This window comes from Astyanax mexicanus, chromosome 15 (assembly GCF_023375975.1).
Source record: "Astyanax mexicanus isolate ESR-SI-001 chromosome 15, AstMex3_surface, whole genome shotgun sequence".
Taxonomy (NCBI): Eukaryota; Metazoa; Chordata; class Actinopteri; order Characiformes; family Acestrorhamphidae; genus Astyanax; species Astyanax mexicanus.
The window spans coordinates 8,957,660-8,975,503 of NC_064422.1; the positions used below are offsets into that span (position 1 = coordinate 8,957,660).

The following is a 17,844-nucleotide window of genomic DNA, read 5'->3' on the forward strand; positions in this document are numbered from 1 at the left end:
TGTAGTAACTTAAAAATGTTAAACAAACCAAAATACTCTGTGAAGAAGCATTTAGGTGCTCTTATCTTTAAAGCTGCTAACTTTATTCTGTTATCCTGCGGTGTTCCTGATGAGTGCCAGTTTCATCATAAAGTTTCTGATGGTCTTTGCGACTGCACTTGAGGATACTTTTATTGCCATAGTATGGAATAGAACATACTCAAATAAAGCTATTCACTGTATACCTGTAACTCTACCTCTTCACAACTTTACAACTGATGCTCTCAAACACATTAAGAGGTAAGAAATGCAAGTAATTAACTTTTGATGAGTTCAGCACAGCTGTTAACTAAAAGCGTGAATTGAAAAGCTGACTGAGAAAATCCAGCCAAGATGCGCAAAACTGTTAGACCAAGAGGTGCTACTTTTAAAGAATCTAAAATATAAAACATACTCTGGTTTGTTAAACACTTTTTTGTTTACTACTTTTGTGTCTTCATAGTTTGGATGACTTTAGTATTAAAATCTACAATGCTCTACAAAACCATAAATTTACTTTATTATTCAAAGATAAATGACTTTGATGATGTTGGAACATTGCTGTGAGGAGGATTTGACTGCATTCAGCCTCGAGGGTTGGAGCATCAGTGAGGTCATGTTTGTGATATTGGATGATTAGTTGTGAATCTCCAGCAGATCATCCTAAAGTTGCTGGATGGAGCTCCATCATCACTCCAGAGACCCTCACAAGCGCAGTGTTGGGTGGGCGTGGTACCCCACTCCTCCAGAGCGTCCTATTGGTCAGAGCTTGTGTGTATGGAGTGAATGTGAGCGCAGAGTTCAGACTGATGCAGCTGAAGCTGGAACTAAAGGACTGTCCGGATACTTTTGGACACGCAGTCAGAGAGCCTCTGTTATCACGTGGAAATTTTATTATCTATTTATTTATTAATTTATTAATGCATTGACTGATCAGTCAATTGATTGATTTATTTGACTTGTGATACTCATTTCTGAACTCGCAATTCAACTCGTGCGCGCGCGCTCACTGCAGCATCCGCGCGCCTCCGGAGCATCTCTTCAGCTCGAGTGAACATGCCGCGCGCTCGGGTCTGCTGGCTCGTGCCGGTTTTGCTGGTGCTGGACGTGCTGGGGGTCCAGCTGGTGGTCTCGGACCGCGGGGACGCGCTTTCGGGCAGCATGTTCAAACTGTACGAGAAGTTCAGCAAGGAGCCGCGCGGGCACGCGCACGAGAACACCGTCAGGAGTTTCAGAGCAGCCGCAGGTAAAATCGCACTCACGCGCTTAATCACCAAATCATCCTCACAAAGACATCAAAACCTTCATCAGAACGTTCAAACTGACTGATCAAAGCGTACCGCAACAGGTTTAAAAATACCGACCTCTCAAAAAACGGATGCAGAAGAACTTTTAAACATCCTCAAAATATTCGAAAGTCCTAAAGTTTATAAAACAATCAGAGAAGATCGTTAGAACTTCTTCAAAGCATTCAAATTGACAGTTCTGAACTTTAAACAAAACGTCTAAAGAAACGACCAAACCATACCTTAAAATGTCTAGAGTCAAATGTCTAACTAAACATTCAGCGAAATTTCATGCTTTAAAAAAATGGTGTCTAAAGAAACGATTAGTTAAGAATTTGAAAACATTCAAAATTAACAGCAAATAAAAAAAATCTTATAACATCTTCAGAAAATGATTAAAAAGACTGGTTGTTCAAAGAAACGATTAAAGAAGAGCTTTTAAACATATTCATAAAAATATTCAAAACTACTAAGGTTAATAAAAGATCAGAGAAGATCTTTATAACATCTTCAAAATATTCCAAAAGTCTAATGTCCAAAAATCAAACAGATCTTTTTAAAACATCCTTTTTTTTTAAAATCAGACCTCTAAAAACAATAATAAAAGACAAGGGTAAGATAGATCTGTTTCATGATGTTAAAAAGAAACTTTTCAGAAAACATTCCTAAAAGTCCTTAAGAATGTCCTCAAAGGATAAGGCTGTTATAACCTTAAAAAAATGCCAAAAAAAATAGGATGAAGAAACGAATCGATCAATATTTCACAATACATTGCTTTGTGATACCTTATATTTTGACACTGTTATCTGAACATTATAGTCATTATGGCTTTAAGAAAATGTGTCTGGGGGGGAGGGTGTAGTACACAATTTTTTTTCCTTACATCACTTTTACTTTTATACTTTAAGTAGTTTTAAAACTTTTACACTTTTACTTTTAGTGAAAGGCTTGAATTGATACTTTCAGTATCAATTCTACATAAGGTTATTTTAAAGTATCTTGTCCTTCTTTTTTTTAGTGTCCTCCAACAGCGACATCCTTTTTCACTTCAACCTGACCTCCATCCCTGATTCAGAGGCGATCCTGTCCGCAAGCTTGCACTTCCTGGACCAGCACAGTCGCCATCGGTCCTGGAGCTGCCGGCGTTCCCGGGGACCTTCATGCCGTGTCCAGCACCTCCATCCTTCGTCTCCTGTCCAGCTTGTTCTTCGAGGGAGTTTGGAAAACTCAGGTTCTTCTTCACCTTTGGGGAACATCACACTTGCTCCTCACAGGAAAGGACCTTGGCAGGTGGCAGACGTGTCCTCGGCCATTCAGGAGGCACAAGCTCGGAATGACCTCATGGTTTCAGTGGAGTTTTACTCTGGCGAGAGGAGGCAAGATCGCTACTTGCCCAACAGCTTGCCTTACCTTCTGGTGTTCGCCAATGACTTGGCCATAACCGAGCCCAACAGCATCGCCATGAGCCTGCAGAGGTACAGCGCGTTACCTGCAGGGGAAGACCGAGAGACTAGACCACCCTTGGTGCCTCCAAGCTCCAGAATCAGAAGAAGCACCAACCATTTACAGGACAACTTCCTTCCAGACATTCAGGACAATGACCTGAAACACAAGGACCTGTGGTACAATACTTACTTTGCTCTGAAGCCCAAACCCCTGCCGCGTAGCAAGAGCGACAGACCAGGCCACGAGGTCAAGCACAGAGGGGGCTCGTCTCAGGAGCTAAGCTTTGATGAGAGGACCATGAAAAAGGCCCGTCGTAAACAGTGGAGCGAGCCCCGAGTCTGCGCCCGGCGCTACCTGAGGGTGGACTTTGCAGATATTGGCTGGAGCGAGTGGATACTGGCCCCGAAAGCATTTGATGCGTACTACTGCGCAGGAACCTGTGGATTTCCCATGACCAAGGTTAGAGCGTGAACTGAGGAGGGGGAGATTTAAAGGCTCAGTAGTGGGTAACAGTTTCTGGCTGTTGATATGGGCAAAAATTGTTGCTGTTCCCAAGCTTTATCCAGATAAAAATCATACAGCCCTGGAAAAAATTAAAAGACCACTTCAGTTTCTGAATCAGTTTCTCTGATTTTGCTATTTATAGGTTTATGTTTGAGTAAAACGAACATTATTGTTTTATTCTATAAACTACAGACAACATTTCTCCCAAATTACAAAAAAAAATATTGTCATTTAGAGCATTTATTCGCAGAAAATGAGAAGTGACTGAAGTAACAAAAAAGATGTAGAACAAGTTCATATTCATAAAGTTTTAGGAGTTCAGAAATCAATATTTGGTGGAATTACTCTGGTTTATCACAGTTTTCTCCTCCACCAGTCTTACACACTGCTTTTGTATAACTTTACACCTTTACTCCTGGTGCAAAAATTCAAGCAGTTCAGCTTGGTTTGATGACTTGTGATCCATCCATCATCATCCATCTGATTTAGATATTTGTGTCTATGCAATAATTAAAGCAGCATTTGTACTCTATAAGCACAAGTATACTCTCTACTTCATAGTAACTGGTTTGTAGAATGTTAGTTATGTTAGTTATGAGTTTGGCGAGTTGCTTTGCCAGGTGTTGTGCTGAATTCTAGCTTTCTGTCAGAATCTGACTCCCTTTTGACCTGCTACTTCGGTTCAGACTAAACTGAAAAGTCTGAAATTGTGGACCAAACAAGTCAGGTGTGAAATGATTGAAATTATCTTTTTTTACACCCTGTGCAATGCAATGCTCATTGCTACCTTACACCCCGCCAACTGTCTATTTTCAGGCCTTCTGATTGCTGATGTTTAAATAGTGACAGAGCTTACGGATATATCTACATGGTGGCCTGGAATTAAGGTGTTTCAGGTATATTTCTGGTGTATTGTTTTCTTGGCAATGAAAAACACAAGTGCTATTGTTTGGTGTGTTCTTGGCTTGGATTTTTGCAGAGTAGTTGTGTGTATGGTACCCTGCAATGGACTGGTACCATCTTCAGGGGGTTTTCCTGACCTAATGAATCACCTTATAATTGCAATTAGGATCTAAATGACTGACAGTGAAAAGACATGATGGATAAATGGACGATTCTACCTAGGCTCATAAGAACGCTCAAATATTCCTTAGTCTATTTAAAGTGTTTTCCTCCGTTTGTAGATGGTCTTCTGAATAGGTCAGACTAATTGTACACTAATTGTTTTACTCCATAAGGAAGATAAAAAAAAAGATATACAAATGCTGTGTTTAATTAAAAAGAAAACTAAGGTTAGTGGTAGATGGGAGTGTTTGGTGTGAAAATGTGTTTCATTGTTTAAATTGTCTTTAGGATCTATTTTTGTTGATATATGTTTCAGTGTCCAAAAGGCACATCTCTGCTATGTTAGTGGAGTTAGTAAATTACTCAGCTATGGTTAGTGGTTAGTGAACCTTACTGAAGCTCAGTGATTACCTGTTTTGCAGAAAAAATATCCACTTCAACTGTTTCCATGGCTGCAGCACACTGTTTGCTTGCTGCTGTCTATACCTGGCAACCCTGAGTGTGGAATGGTGGTGGGCAGATTTGGAGGCTAAATCCGATACAGATTTCCTTGACATACCGCACAGTTCAAATAAGAAAATACTGGCTGAAGCTCTTCTGTCCAGAGCTGAGTTACTACAGAACCTATAATCCTTTATGGTTCTTAATTTTACAGAATTATGAAAAATGACTCTCAACTCTCGTCTTGCCATTTGTAGGTTGTTCACCCCTCCAACCATGCCACCATCCAAAGCATCGTGAGGGCCGTGGGGATCGTTCCTGGCGTTCCAGAGCCTTGCTGCGTCCCTGAGAAGATGAGTCCGCTTGCAGTGCTGTTCCTGGACACCAGTAGGAACATGGTGCTGAAGGTCTACCCCAGCATGTCTGTGGACACTTGTGCTTGCCGATAAGAAGACCAAGAGCCTGAACAAACTGTGTTAAAGAGACCGTGGACAAGCTAAAGGCATGATACGCCACCCGCTGCTCAGATAAAGCAATTTCAGACACATTATTCAGTGACTGATCATGGTTTTCTACACACAAAACCTCTAAACCTCAAAAACTGCTACAACAAAACCTTATAAATGCACATTCCGGGTTTCCACTGTATTTAATACTGTCACTTATTGTAATGTGTAGTTAAAATAAACAGCTAAGTTTTTATTAAAGCCTCAGTAAGAAACTGCTAAAACAGAGCCAGGGCCTCAATTACAGATGTGCCGTATGTTTGATATTGACTAACCAGCCATAACATTAAAACCATGTGCCTAATTTTGTATAGGTCTCCCTTGTGCCACTAAATTTAATCTATCACCATGGCTAATGTTAGCAGCCAAACTTTAAGGCCCTGTAAGACCAGGTTCATGGAACACTGATAAAAAAATAGCCTTGTATCAGAGGAAAATCGGCATTCAGTTGCTATGTGTGAACTGCTGGAAGACATGATCTGACTGAACACCAAGTGATCACCAGTGCTTCACCAGTAAGGTTAAAATTGTTGTGACTAGAAGTTATTGCAGCAAATGAGAGCACAAGATACAGGGTGAAGAGAAAGCCAAGGGTGGATTTTTAGGGGTGGGACAAAATATCGATATCACTTGCTATATATCGTATCGTTTTTGTTTGCAATACATTATCGATAAGTGGAGACAAATTCAATATATTTTTATGTTGAAGCATAGGCACTCTAAACTCCTTAGAGCTTGCTCCCAATTAGACTAACCAAAGTTACTGCTTCATTACTCCATATGGTGGCGCTATAATCAAATTATTGCCAAACAGGGCAAACCTGTGGTGGAGAATATTAATAGTTAAATTCTGTGAAACTAAAACACCACTAAATACACAATTCCTGGTATTTGCTTATTTAGGAGAATTTTATCCTCTTCAGTATCGTTGCCTTATATGTGTGATATATTGAGTATCGCAGAATCGCAACATCATGAAAATATTGTATTGTGAGAAGCCATGTGATTCCCACTCCTAGCGGGATGTATATAATATTCTTGTCTTTTTCTTCTGTTTGTTTTTGCTGCAAATTAATGCAAAGACTTGTTTCAGGAGAGCAGACAGGCTGTAGATGTGTAAAATGGCTACAGGAGTCCAATTTCCAAACACTGGATATAGTTTTCTGTTGCACCTTCTCCTCCCCAGATGCAAAGCCAGATGGACACACATTGTCAAGTGACAACGAGTCTTATTCTGTCGCTAATCAGTGAATATATTTGATTCAGTGTCCAAAATGTCCATCACTACTACTCTAGTGGTCTTAATAAATTACCCAGCTGTGATAAGCACCCTTCCTGAAGCTCAGTGATTACCTGCTCACCTGTTTATTTATTTTAAATAGCAGACAGAGATGGCTTGTTCCTCCTGGTGAAAGATCTTGTAATTCATGACCTTATGTTGCTGATATGTTATGTAGTGAGACCTACGTTAGCATCAGTGAGCCTTGGCCACAATTGATCTTGTCCTTTCAACCAGTTCAGTGGTTGTCCTTTCTTGGAGCACGTTTGGTAGATACTGACCACTGCATACCAGGAATATCACACCATGTTTTGGAGCTGTTCTGACCCGGTTGTTTAGCCATAATATATTTCTGCATGTCTCAGATTCTAAATCTTAACCATTTTCCTGTTTCAACTCATCATCCTTTTACCTGGCAGTGGTTTTAATGTTATGGTATATATACGGTATACATAAATGCAAAGGGGTTGTTTGTTTAGGTTTGGAAAGCTGTGTTTAAAAATGTATGTCACCTGCAGTTTTTGTTTTGGGCTTTAATTGACTGTTAAATATTGTAAATGAAAGGAAATGAATATGTAGTATTTTAACCCGTTTAATATTTTTTTCTGATAAATATATCTGTAAATAATCAAAATATTTGGGTTTTTATTTGGATTATAATGTTTCTCAAAAGTTTTAGCTGGTAGAGAGAGAGAGAATTCAGTCTGATGCTCACTCGATCATTTAGAAATCATCTTTGTGCTGAAAGTTGTTGTGACTAGAAGTTGGTGCACCAACTAGCTACAGCCAGTGAGAGCATAAGATACAAGGTGAGGAGAAAGCTTATATGATATATTGTATTATTTTTATTTATTATAAAACTCATCCCCAAATTTGACTTACTAAAGTTGCTGCTTTATTACTCCACATGGTGGCGCTATAATCAAATAAATGTGGTAAACTTGTGGTAAATCTTGGTTGCCAAAATCTGTGAAACTGACACCAATAAATCTATAATATTTTTTAGTATTTGTTTATGTAGGAGTATTCTATACTCTATAGTAAGAATTATAATAATTATAGTAAATTATTTTCTCAGGTCCATTTTCTCAAACATCTCCACCTTCCTAATAGATCATCTTAGCTGTAAAGAGAGAGAGAGAGAGAGAGAGAGAGAGAGAGAGAGAGCGTTCAGTGTGATGCTCGCTCGAGCATTTAGGATCATCTTTGTGCTGAGATGCCTTTGGGAACCTCAGCACTGATTGGAAGTCCAATGCACATGACTTATTAAACACTGCTGCCACCTAGGGCCATTTGTAAGAGTTGGCCATTAGAGGAGCAGAAGTTCTCAGACCTTTTAGATCACATTCCTCCAATGACCAAACTAAAATTACTAAAAAGCACCACCTACAAGCCATTTCAAAGAAACACATCTCCCACACACACATGCTTATTTATACACAGTAAACTAGACCGGTAATCCACACATATACTGGTGCATCTTAAAAAAAATACACACAGAGTGATCTATTTTAAGTCTTTATTTTTATTATTGTCGATGATTATGGCTTACAGCCAATGAAAACCCAAAAATCAGTGTCTCAGAAAATTGTATTATTATATTAGACCGTTTGGTCCTTTTTTTTTTGGCTGTATGGGCAGTGTTACAAGTCCTGATGGAAATTGAAATCCGCATCTCTGTTAAAGCTGTCAGCAGAGGGAATCATGAAGTGCTGTAAGATTTTGCGGGAAAACAAAACTGCACTGACTTTAGACTTGATAATAAAACACAGTGGATCAACACCAGCAGATGACATGTCTCTCCAAACCATCACTGATTGGTGGAAACTTCACACTAGACCTCAAGCAGTTTGGACTGTGTTTCTCTCCACTCTTCCTCCAGACTCTGCTCCCTTCGATTTACAAATGAAATGTAAAATTTACTGATGATCAGTGATGGTCAGTTTGGAGAGACATGTCTGTCATCTGCTGGTGTTGATCCACTGTGTTTTATTATCAAGTACAAAGGCAGTACAGTGTTTTCCTGGAAGATCTTACAGCACTTCATGTTTTCTTTCTGCTGACAACTTTTATGAAATTTTATGAGATTTGGATTTCATTTTCCAGAAGGACTTGGCTCACTGCTTACACACACAAAAAAAACATAAAGCACCGTTAAACTGAACATTAAATAAATAATGAGATCACAGAGTGGCTGTGTAATGGGGGCTTGCGAAAGCCGATCTGGTCTATAGTAATGAAAGAATTTGGTGAATCTGGTGAAACTGAAACTTTGATTAAATCTGATTTTTATCTTTTTTTTTAGAAATGCTCTTTGCGTTTTCTAGCAAGTTCTGGGATGTTCTGTAAACATACCAGCGTGTTCTTTGAGCAGATTCCCTTCAGTCAAAATCTAATGAGTTGCTTGAGAGACAAACCACAAAGTGACAGAGTCCAGGCCATTGCCCTAAAAAACCCAATTACCCAACAACATCCATTCACAACAGTGACATCAATCACACTGTGGATCTTGGTATATTGATCCACTTTGACACTCACACCATTTCACACCATTTTACATGTTTGATAGCTTCTGTGCTAATTAATATTTTAAATAATTTATTTATAATCATACTTCTTCCAGAGGGAAGAAGTTGGTCTGAGACAAACATCCTAAAGCTCGAGCTCTACAGCTTACAGCTTAAACAACCCAAAAATCTGACCCCAGAGAGGGACCAACATTCTTGCGTGCCCTTGCATGTCCAGAGTCTCACTCATTAGCCACCCTAACATCGGTCAGATGTTTACAGAAACTTCATTAGCTTCCAGCCCCAGAATGATAAGGAAGCTTGAAAAATAACATCAATGGTCCAGATAAGAAAAGACGAGCTGCTATTTTGGACGTCAAGAGCGATCACTGTTTACTGTACAGAGTATGGGAGTGAACTCACCACCAAAGGCGTCTGTATTGGGAATACCAATGTCAATGATTCTTCTTCAAAAGAACACCAGAACCAGTAAAACCTAGACCAGGCGATATTGCGAGAGACTTCAGAGCGATGGAGGGACTTCGATACTTGCTGCTCTACCTGTGCCTCAGTCTGGCTGGATCTTGCAAAGGGAAACCCATAGAAGAAGACGCAGATGTTCTCCAAACGCTGGAGGAGGACATTGAGGACGAGGACAAGTTGAATTCCAAGCTGGAGAAGTTCTTGGGAACTATGAAGGAAGACTTTCTGAGGATGCTGAACTTGTCAGGGGTTCCGCAGGAGCAGAGGAGGGTTCAGCCTCCTCCGTTCATGATGGAGCTGTATAACAAATATGCTTCAGATAAGTCCTCTGTGCCACGGTCTGATGTCATCCGTAGCTTCATCTTGCAAGGTATGTTCGCTTCTGCAACTTCCCTAAAACTTGCTACATTGAGTTACTACACTGAGTTGAGTTGCCAGTCTACCAGGTGCTCCTACATTGTGCCTAAGTTCATTGTCATTGACCCCCAGCCTTATATAGAGGAATAGAGGCAAGATACCACTACTCTTAGTACAGTAGTGTTAGACCAGAATTGACCAGTTTTATTCACAAAGTAAGGCTGTATTTGCAAGTTTTCATTTTAAGTCAGACTTTAATCAGGATTTAAATGATTGACCAAGTGTGCTCCTGCTTCATTAGAAGGAAATATTTTCAAACCCATCAAACTGGACTTTTTTGAGCAAGTTGGTCATTCTACATAATAAACTGGCAACTTTTTAAACTTTTTTTTAAGTTAAAGAGTATTATAACTATTATTTAGAAAATGGGAGAAACACATTATGACAAAAAAACTTACAGTATAATGTTAAAATATCAGTATTTACTGTATTTGTAAGATCATTAATAAAACATATTGTCATAAAAAAATTTAGGTCATCAATTAATTCATTATAAGATTATTCATTCAAGTTTCACATGACTTCTCTTCGTGCTTTTCGGATTAAACTGAGTGCTGATAAAAAATGAAATAGGTACTTGGTACTTTTTTCATTTCTTTGGGGAATGTCCAGTTGTTGTAAGGTTTTGGACTTTTGCGATGGAGTTTATTTCTGAGCTGTTAGATATCAAACTACGATTATGTCCAGCTCTTTTGTTATGATCTGATGATTCTGGATTTCGTTTGAAGCTAATACAAATTAAGATTCTGATGGCAGGCTCAACAGCTGCGATAAAGGCTATTTTAAAGCAATACTATGAGCCTAATATTCAGTTGAGGAACATTTGGTTATAGTATTTTCTGAACATTTTGAGTCTGGAGCGGTCTACTTTAAGACCTGTTAGTAACTGGACAGATGCCATTTGGTTTGTGAAGGATCACATTTGAAAAGAGGGATAAGGGATGGGTCTTTTGTTTGTGATTAGTGAATGTGTATGTATTGGTGTGTGATTGTTGTAATTATTGTGAATCCAATTAATTGTTATTCACAGAAAAAAAAAACATTGTATCTTCAATTAGTATTAAGGCTAACTGTATATCTTTTTGGAAAACAATCACACTCAGACAGTAACTTAACAGATGCAGAATCACGATATGGTCATTTATTATGTCTAGTATTAAATGATTTTATTTCTAACGATATATTGCCCTGACCTAGTCAGCAAGGAATTTGATCTGAGGTACAGAACAAATAGTTAAATAAAGCTACTTTGGATTCAAGGCTGAGGCTAAATGGAGCATTAATCTTATTAAACTACTTATTTCAGGTACTTAGTGTACCAAATCTCAATCCCCAACTATTGGGAACACACATTCTTGTATTTTTCCTACTCTAACAACCCTCTCCCAGCTTATGATAGGCTAAATAATTGATGAGTTGGAAAGGGTCTGTTAGATTTCAACACTGGTTTCCTCCCACAGGCCAAAACATGGTGATGGCAAATTGGATATTCTACAAAATTACTTAGAAAACTTGAACACTCTAAATTGATCTGGTGCATGTGGTATGTATGACTGTATGTATGACTTTGCTTATATATGGATTGGCACTCTGTCCTGGGTAAATGCTGTAGTGCCTGATGCAGTCCTCCAGGTGCACAGTTGTTTCTGGTTGAGAGTACGCTGTCTACTATTGGCTGACACTTCTCACTGGTGTGTGGATGAGTGCTGAGTAGGAATGGTTGTGTGTAAAAATGTGATTGTAAAGCATCCTTGGGTTTCTAGAAAGACACTATATAAGTGTAACTTCATTCATTCATTCCCAGCCCAAATCTTAAATATCTTATTTAGGTTAAGATTAGGGGTGGGCGATATGGATCTAAAATAATATCACGATATTTCAGGGTATTTTTGCATTAACGATATACTTGGCGATATAGGAAAACAGAAAAATAATTAATTCATTTCAGGAATATAGTATAAAAGTATAACAGTATAATCATAATGTGACAAAATAAATAATATAGCATAAAATAATATAATGCAGCAAATAATATTGTAGAATATTTAGTGCATGCATATAAACTGCAAACTAAAACAATTATACAATAAATACACCTAAAGCTTCACAGTAAATAATAGACTAATTTTTAAGACAGAACAGCCCTATAATCATGATATGGATTTTTAATATTACGATATTTCTGTGTCACAATATATTGTATACAATATAATATTGCCCACCCCTAGTTAAGATCTTCTTTGCAGTTTGTGCCTTTCCTTTTCAAAAAATCTGATTTAACTCAACTGTTAAATTTCACTATCACTATATCTTTGGTTGATTAGTTTTGGTTTCACACTGCAGTTTAGAGAGTGGACTAAAGAGCTTTACGACATTGTGTCGCAATTAGCTATGTGGGCGGAGTCTCTCTATACTTCATATTAATCTACTCATCTACTCTTTTAGTTGGACCAAACTCTGGTCCTTTGGTACAGACCAGGATTCACACCCCCTTTCACACCTGCTATTTGGTTCAGAAAGTCTGGACCAAATAAGGCAAGTGTGAAAGCACCTCATAAGAGCAGGTTTGGTGACCATTCAAAACTATTTGGCAGCCCACAGCACTGGAAGGGTTGATCAGTTGTGTCATGTAAGTGTCCTGGTAACTCTGATGAACTTATCCTGTGCAACAAAACCTCTTGGTCTTCCATTCTGTGCTGGTCCTGATGAGTGCCAGTTTCCTCATAATGTTTTTGATGGTCTTTGCTGCTGCACTTGAGGATACTTTCAACGTTCTTGAAATGTTTCGCATTGACTGACCTTAATTTTTTCTTAAAGTATTTTTTTTTCTTTACTTAGTTGAGTATTTCTTGCTTCGCATAATCTGGATTAGAACATTACTCTAATAGAGCTATTATTCACTGTATACCTGTAACTCTACCTCTTTATAACTTTACAACTGATGCTCTCAAACACATTATTAAGAGAAAAGAAATTCAAGTAGTTGACTCATGACGAGTTCAGCACAGCTGTTAACTGAAAGCTTGAATTCCAGGTGACTCTACCTCATAAATCTGTCTGAGAAAATCCAGCCAAGATGGGCAAATCTGTCATCTAAGCTACCTTGTTTAACACTTTTTTTTTTGTATACTAAATAATTCCATGTGTATTTCATTTCTTCATAGTTTGGTTTACTTAAGTATTAATAATTAATTAATTTTACTGTAGCTCTGTGAAAAGATAGATGGGTTGTTAAAATTATCCAACCCCCTTTTTGGGGTTATAAAAAAAAAAAAAATTAAGTTTCCATATAAAATCTTCTATTATCAGTCTCCCACCAATGTGAAGAACCTTTAAACACATAAAAAAACTATAAAGATCTGCGCTGTCATGGTCCTACATTAAATTAACACTTATTAAATTACTAAAGAACCCTTAAAGAACTCTTAAAGAACTAAAATTTCTTCTAATTTCTTGTATTTCTCTGCAGATGTGTCCCAACCCACTATCTACAAGAACAAGACCACACACAGACTACTGTTCAATGTTTCAGTCCCGAGTTTTGAAGAGGTCACACTGGTGCAACTGCGACTCTTCACGCTGTGGGACGGAGCTCAACCAGTCTGCAATGACGTTCTCGCGTCCATCTCCATTTATGACGTGGTGCACACGCAGAACCGAGAGATACTGCACCTTCTGGACAGCAAAGACATTACACGGGACATGGAAACCACCTGGGAGGCATTCGACGTAACGAGCGCCATCCACAGCAGGCTTCAATCGAGGTGTGGAGCAGGGGAGCTGGAGGTGGAGGTAGAGAGTGAAGGCTGCGGGTCGTTTAAAGGAGGGGGATTCAACATCAGCCTGGATTTGGAGAAGAACACCTCTCCCGTTCTGATCGTCTTCTCGGACGACATCGAGAACAGGAGTGTGAAGGCCAAAAGCGAGGTGAAGGAGATGATGACTCACGAAGACGAGAGCTTTCTGTTGAAGGTAGATGCTCTCGAGGACTCGGAGGCTGAGGTCCAGCTGGACCGACATCCCAGGAGAAAGAGGCAGGCACGCAAGAACTACTGTCGGAGAACCTCGCTGAGGGTGAACTTCAAGGATATCGGATGGGACCAGTGGATAGTGGCGCCACCAGAGTACGAAGCCTACGAGTGCAAGGGGGTGTGCTCTTTCCCCATGACCAATGACGTAACTCCTTCAAAGCATGCCATCATCCAATCTCTCATGCATCTAAGCAACCCGAAAAAAGCCAACAAAGCGTGCTGCGTTCCGACCAAGCTGGACCCTTTAACTGTTATGTACCAAGAGAACGGCGTCATCACTGTGCGGCACCTGTACGAGGAGATGAAGGTGGCTAAATGTGGCTGTAGATAATGAGATAAATGATCTCAGACCACATGACCACATGAACATACTGACTGTTAACAATACCTCTAATGTAATAGATCATCTTACAACATATATGTATATATATATAGATATACTGACATGCCAAATATCATCGGAGATGTGATTAATATTCTCAAGGACAATTCACAAGGTTTAAGATGCTGCTGGACTATCGCGTCTAACTCAAACTCTGATAATTCATGTTGGTCATTGTTTAACCTCACACAATCACAAGATAATGCCTCACAACTTACAGTTGCAAGAAAAAGTTTGTGAACCCTTTGCAATTTCTGCATAAATTGGTCATTAAATGTTTTCTGATCTTCATCTAAGTCACAACAATAGACAAACGCAGTCTTCTTAAACTAATACCACACAAACAATTATATGTTTGCATGTTTTTTTTTTTTTAACACAACATGTTAACATGTATGTGAAGTATTTTATAATATAATAACTTATAATTTGTATAATTTAATAACTGGTTGATCCTCCTTTGGCAGCAAAAACATCAACCAAACATTTCCTGTAGTTGCAGATCAGACCTGCACAACAGTCAGGAGGAATTTTGGATCATTCCTCCTCACTAAACTGTTTCAGTTTAGCACATTCTTCATTCTTGGGATATCTGGTGTGAATTGATCGCTCTCTTGAGGTCATGATGCCACAGCATCTCAATTGGGTTGAGGAGGTCAGGCGTATTTTGTTCTGTTGTAGCCGGTCAGTTGTTGATTTACTTCAATGTTTTGGGTCACTGTCCTTTAGCTTACACTTTAGGACTCTTCCTCACCTCATTGATCATTCTGCACTTTGCTCTTGCAGTCATCTTTACAGGACTTTACCACACCTAGGGAAAGTATCAACAGTGCTGAACTTTCTCCATTTGTAGAGCATCTATTTTACCGTGGACACATGAAGATCAAGGATTTTAGGGATACTTTTGTAACACTTTCCAGCTTCATGCAAGTGAACAATTCTTGAACATAGATCTTCTGAGAGCTTGATTTTTTTGTGTGAGGCATGATTCACATCAAGCAATGCTTCTTAGGAACAGTAAACTCAAAACTGGTGTGTGTTTTTAATAGAGCGGGGCGGCTTTAACCAACACATCCAATCTCATCACATCCTGGGTCATTAGCCTAGGGATTCACATACTTTTCCATGCTCACTGTGAATGTTAACATGTTGTGTTCAATAAAATCATGCAAACATATAATTGTTTGTGTGGTATTAGTTTAAGCAGATGGTGTTTGTCTATTGTTGTGACTGAAGATAAAGATGAAGATCAGAACACATTTAATGACCCATTTATGCAGAAATCCAAGTTATCACAAAGGGTTCACATAATAATTCCTGCAACTGTATACAGGTGTGGATGTTCCATTCATTACTTTATGCAACACATCATAAAAATTTACTTACTCTTCCGTGACTTTTTGGCACTTTTGTCAGTTTGTCTATAGACAGTCCCCTCCAAAAGTATTGAAAGAGTGAGACCAATCCATTTTATTTTTGCTGTAGACTGAAAACATTTGCATTGGACATATGATGAATATGATGAATAAGAGACAAAAGATCAACATTTCAGCTTTTATTTCCAGATATTTATATCTGGAACTGATACACAGTTCAGAAGCTAGCACCTTTTATCTTTTATCCCACCTAATATAGGAATCGACGTGAGCTCCAGGTGCCATAACTCCAGTTGCTGAGTATAATATGATAAACCATATTCAGCCCAATTCCAATGGTGAGGTCCAGCTGATGCTGCAATACATCAGCCAAGCTCTTGGCGATTCTTTGTATCTGAATACATTCCTTCCAATCAGAACTGCCCACAGCTTTAATGTGTATTTATGTTATTTATGTTTGTTATATCCATATAAAAATGCTAAAATATATTATTTATGTTTTTTTATGACACAGCCTAAACCAGGGTTCCTCCCCCACTTCACCTACTCCACCTACTTCACCACTGTAGGCTCTCAAGGCTTTGTAGAAGTTACTATTCACAGCTATGCTAATGATCCTTATGACCCTCTTAACCCAGAGTCCTTTACATCCGACAACAGACTGTGTTCCAAAAGGCTCTCAGCCAAAAGGAAGTGAAGGAAGCAATGCATGACCCTCATCCCTCATACAGTAAACAACAGCAAGGCTGTATGTGTGTTTTTGTATATGTTTTTATATATATGTAAGCACATGCCATCATTAATGCCTGTTGTCTTGTATTTGTGTCTGCATGTACTGTATGTACAGCTTGTAAATAAAGGGAAAAAATAATGTAAACTTTTGGAGGATCAATATCACAGTGGATAATTTAAATTGGTAAAACTTTATATTAAGGGTGCATTAATTAACAGTACTTATGACAGACAGAATATCTCAACCAATTAATAACTGACACTAGTTAAGACATTATTAATTATACATTTTAACTAATGTCTCAATGTATTAATATTTACAGCATTTTACATTTACACCATTTATATTTATTATTATTATATATTGTAACGTGATTCTGTAATGAATCTAAACAGGTACTTTGGTAATTCATTCAACTTTTACTTAATCTAAGTCGACATCTGTCTTAAACACATCAATCAGTCAACCTTTATTTTCACTCGGGAAAAAAAAACATTGAGGTTGACCGTCATTTACATTACATTACATTACATTACATTACATTACATTACATTTGGCAGACGCTTTTGTCCAAAGCGACTTACAATAGTCAAGTACAATGTAAAATAAGTTTAAAGGTAAAACATCTTTGGATAGGGATAAAAGGAGGTCAAAGGGGAATAATAGGATAGAGGAGTGAAGGAGGGGAAGAAGGAAATGAGGTTAGAAGTAGTTAGTGTGTTAGAGGTGTTAAGAGAGTAAGTGCTCTTTGAAGAGCTCTGTCTTCAGGAGTTTATTAAAGATAGTGAGAGATTCTCCTGATCTGGTAGTGGAAGGTAGTTTGTTCCACCATTGGGGAACTCTGTATGAGAACAGTCTGAATTGCTTTGTGTGAATGTTTGGCAAAGCGAGGCGACGTTCACTGGAGGAGCGCAGCGGCCGGGAGGTAGCGTAAGCCTTCAGGAGCGAGTGCAGGTAGGAAGGAGCCTGTTCTGTCATCACCTTGTAGGCGATAGTAAGAGCTTTGAATTTGATGCGAGCAGCAACTGGTAGCCAATGGAGCTCAATGAGCAGCGGGGTGACATGTGCCCGTTTTGGCTGGTTGAAGACCAGACGTGCTGCTGCGTTCTGGATCATCTGGAGTGGTTTTACTACACAGGCCGGGAGGCCAGTTAGCAGGGCATTGCAGTAGTCGAGGCGTGAGATGACGACCGCTTGCACCAGGAGTTGGGTGGCCTGTTGCGTCAGGAACGGTCTAATTTTTCGGATGTTATAGAGCGCAAAGCGGCAGGACCGAGCAACTGAGGCCACATGGTGCGTGAAGGAGAGTTGGTCATCAACCATAACACCCAGGTTCCTAGCAACCTTTGTCGGTGAGAGAGAGAGAGAGT

The 17,844-nt window shown here is 38.9% G+C and overlaps 2 protein-coding genes across 2 annotated transcripts; both read left to right on the forward strand.

Moving 5' to 3' along the window:
* The first annotated feature begins 836 nt into the window (after positions 1-836).
* Positions 837-7,179, forward strand: gdf10b (growth differentiation factor 10b). Its single transcript, XM_007233583.4, has 3 exons — positions 837-1,264; positions 2,323-3,209; positions 5,018-7,179. The coding sequence occupies exons 1-3, from the start codon at positions 1,075-1,077 to the stop codon at positions 5,207-5,209; spliced, it is 1,269 nt and encodes a 422-aa protein (XP_007233645.3). The 5' UTR covers positions 837-1,074; the 3' UTR covers positions 5,210-7,179.
* A 1,948-nt stretch (positions 7,180-9,127) lies between these two features.
* Positions 9,128-16,612, forward strand: gdf2 (growth differentiation factor 2). The gene is made up of 2 exons (XM_007233566.3): positions 9,128-9,905; positions 13,422-16,612. The coding sequence occupies exons 1-2, from the start codon at positions 9,584-9,586 to the stop codon at positions 14,312-14,314; spliced, it is 1,215 nt and encodes a 404-aa protein (XP_007233628.3). The 5' UTR covers positions 9,128-9,583; the 3' UTR covers positions 14,315-16,612.
* The last annotated feature ends 1,232 nt before the right edge of the window (positions 16,613-17,844 follow it).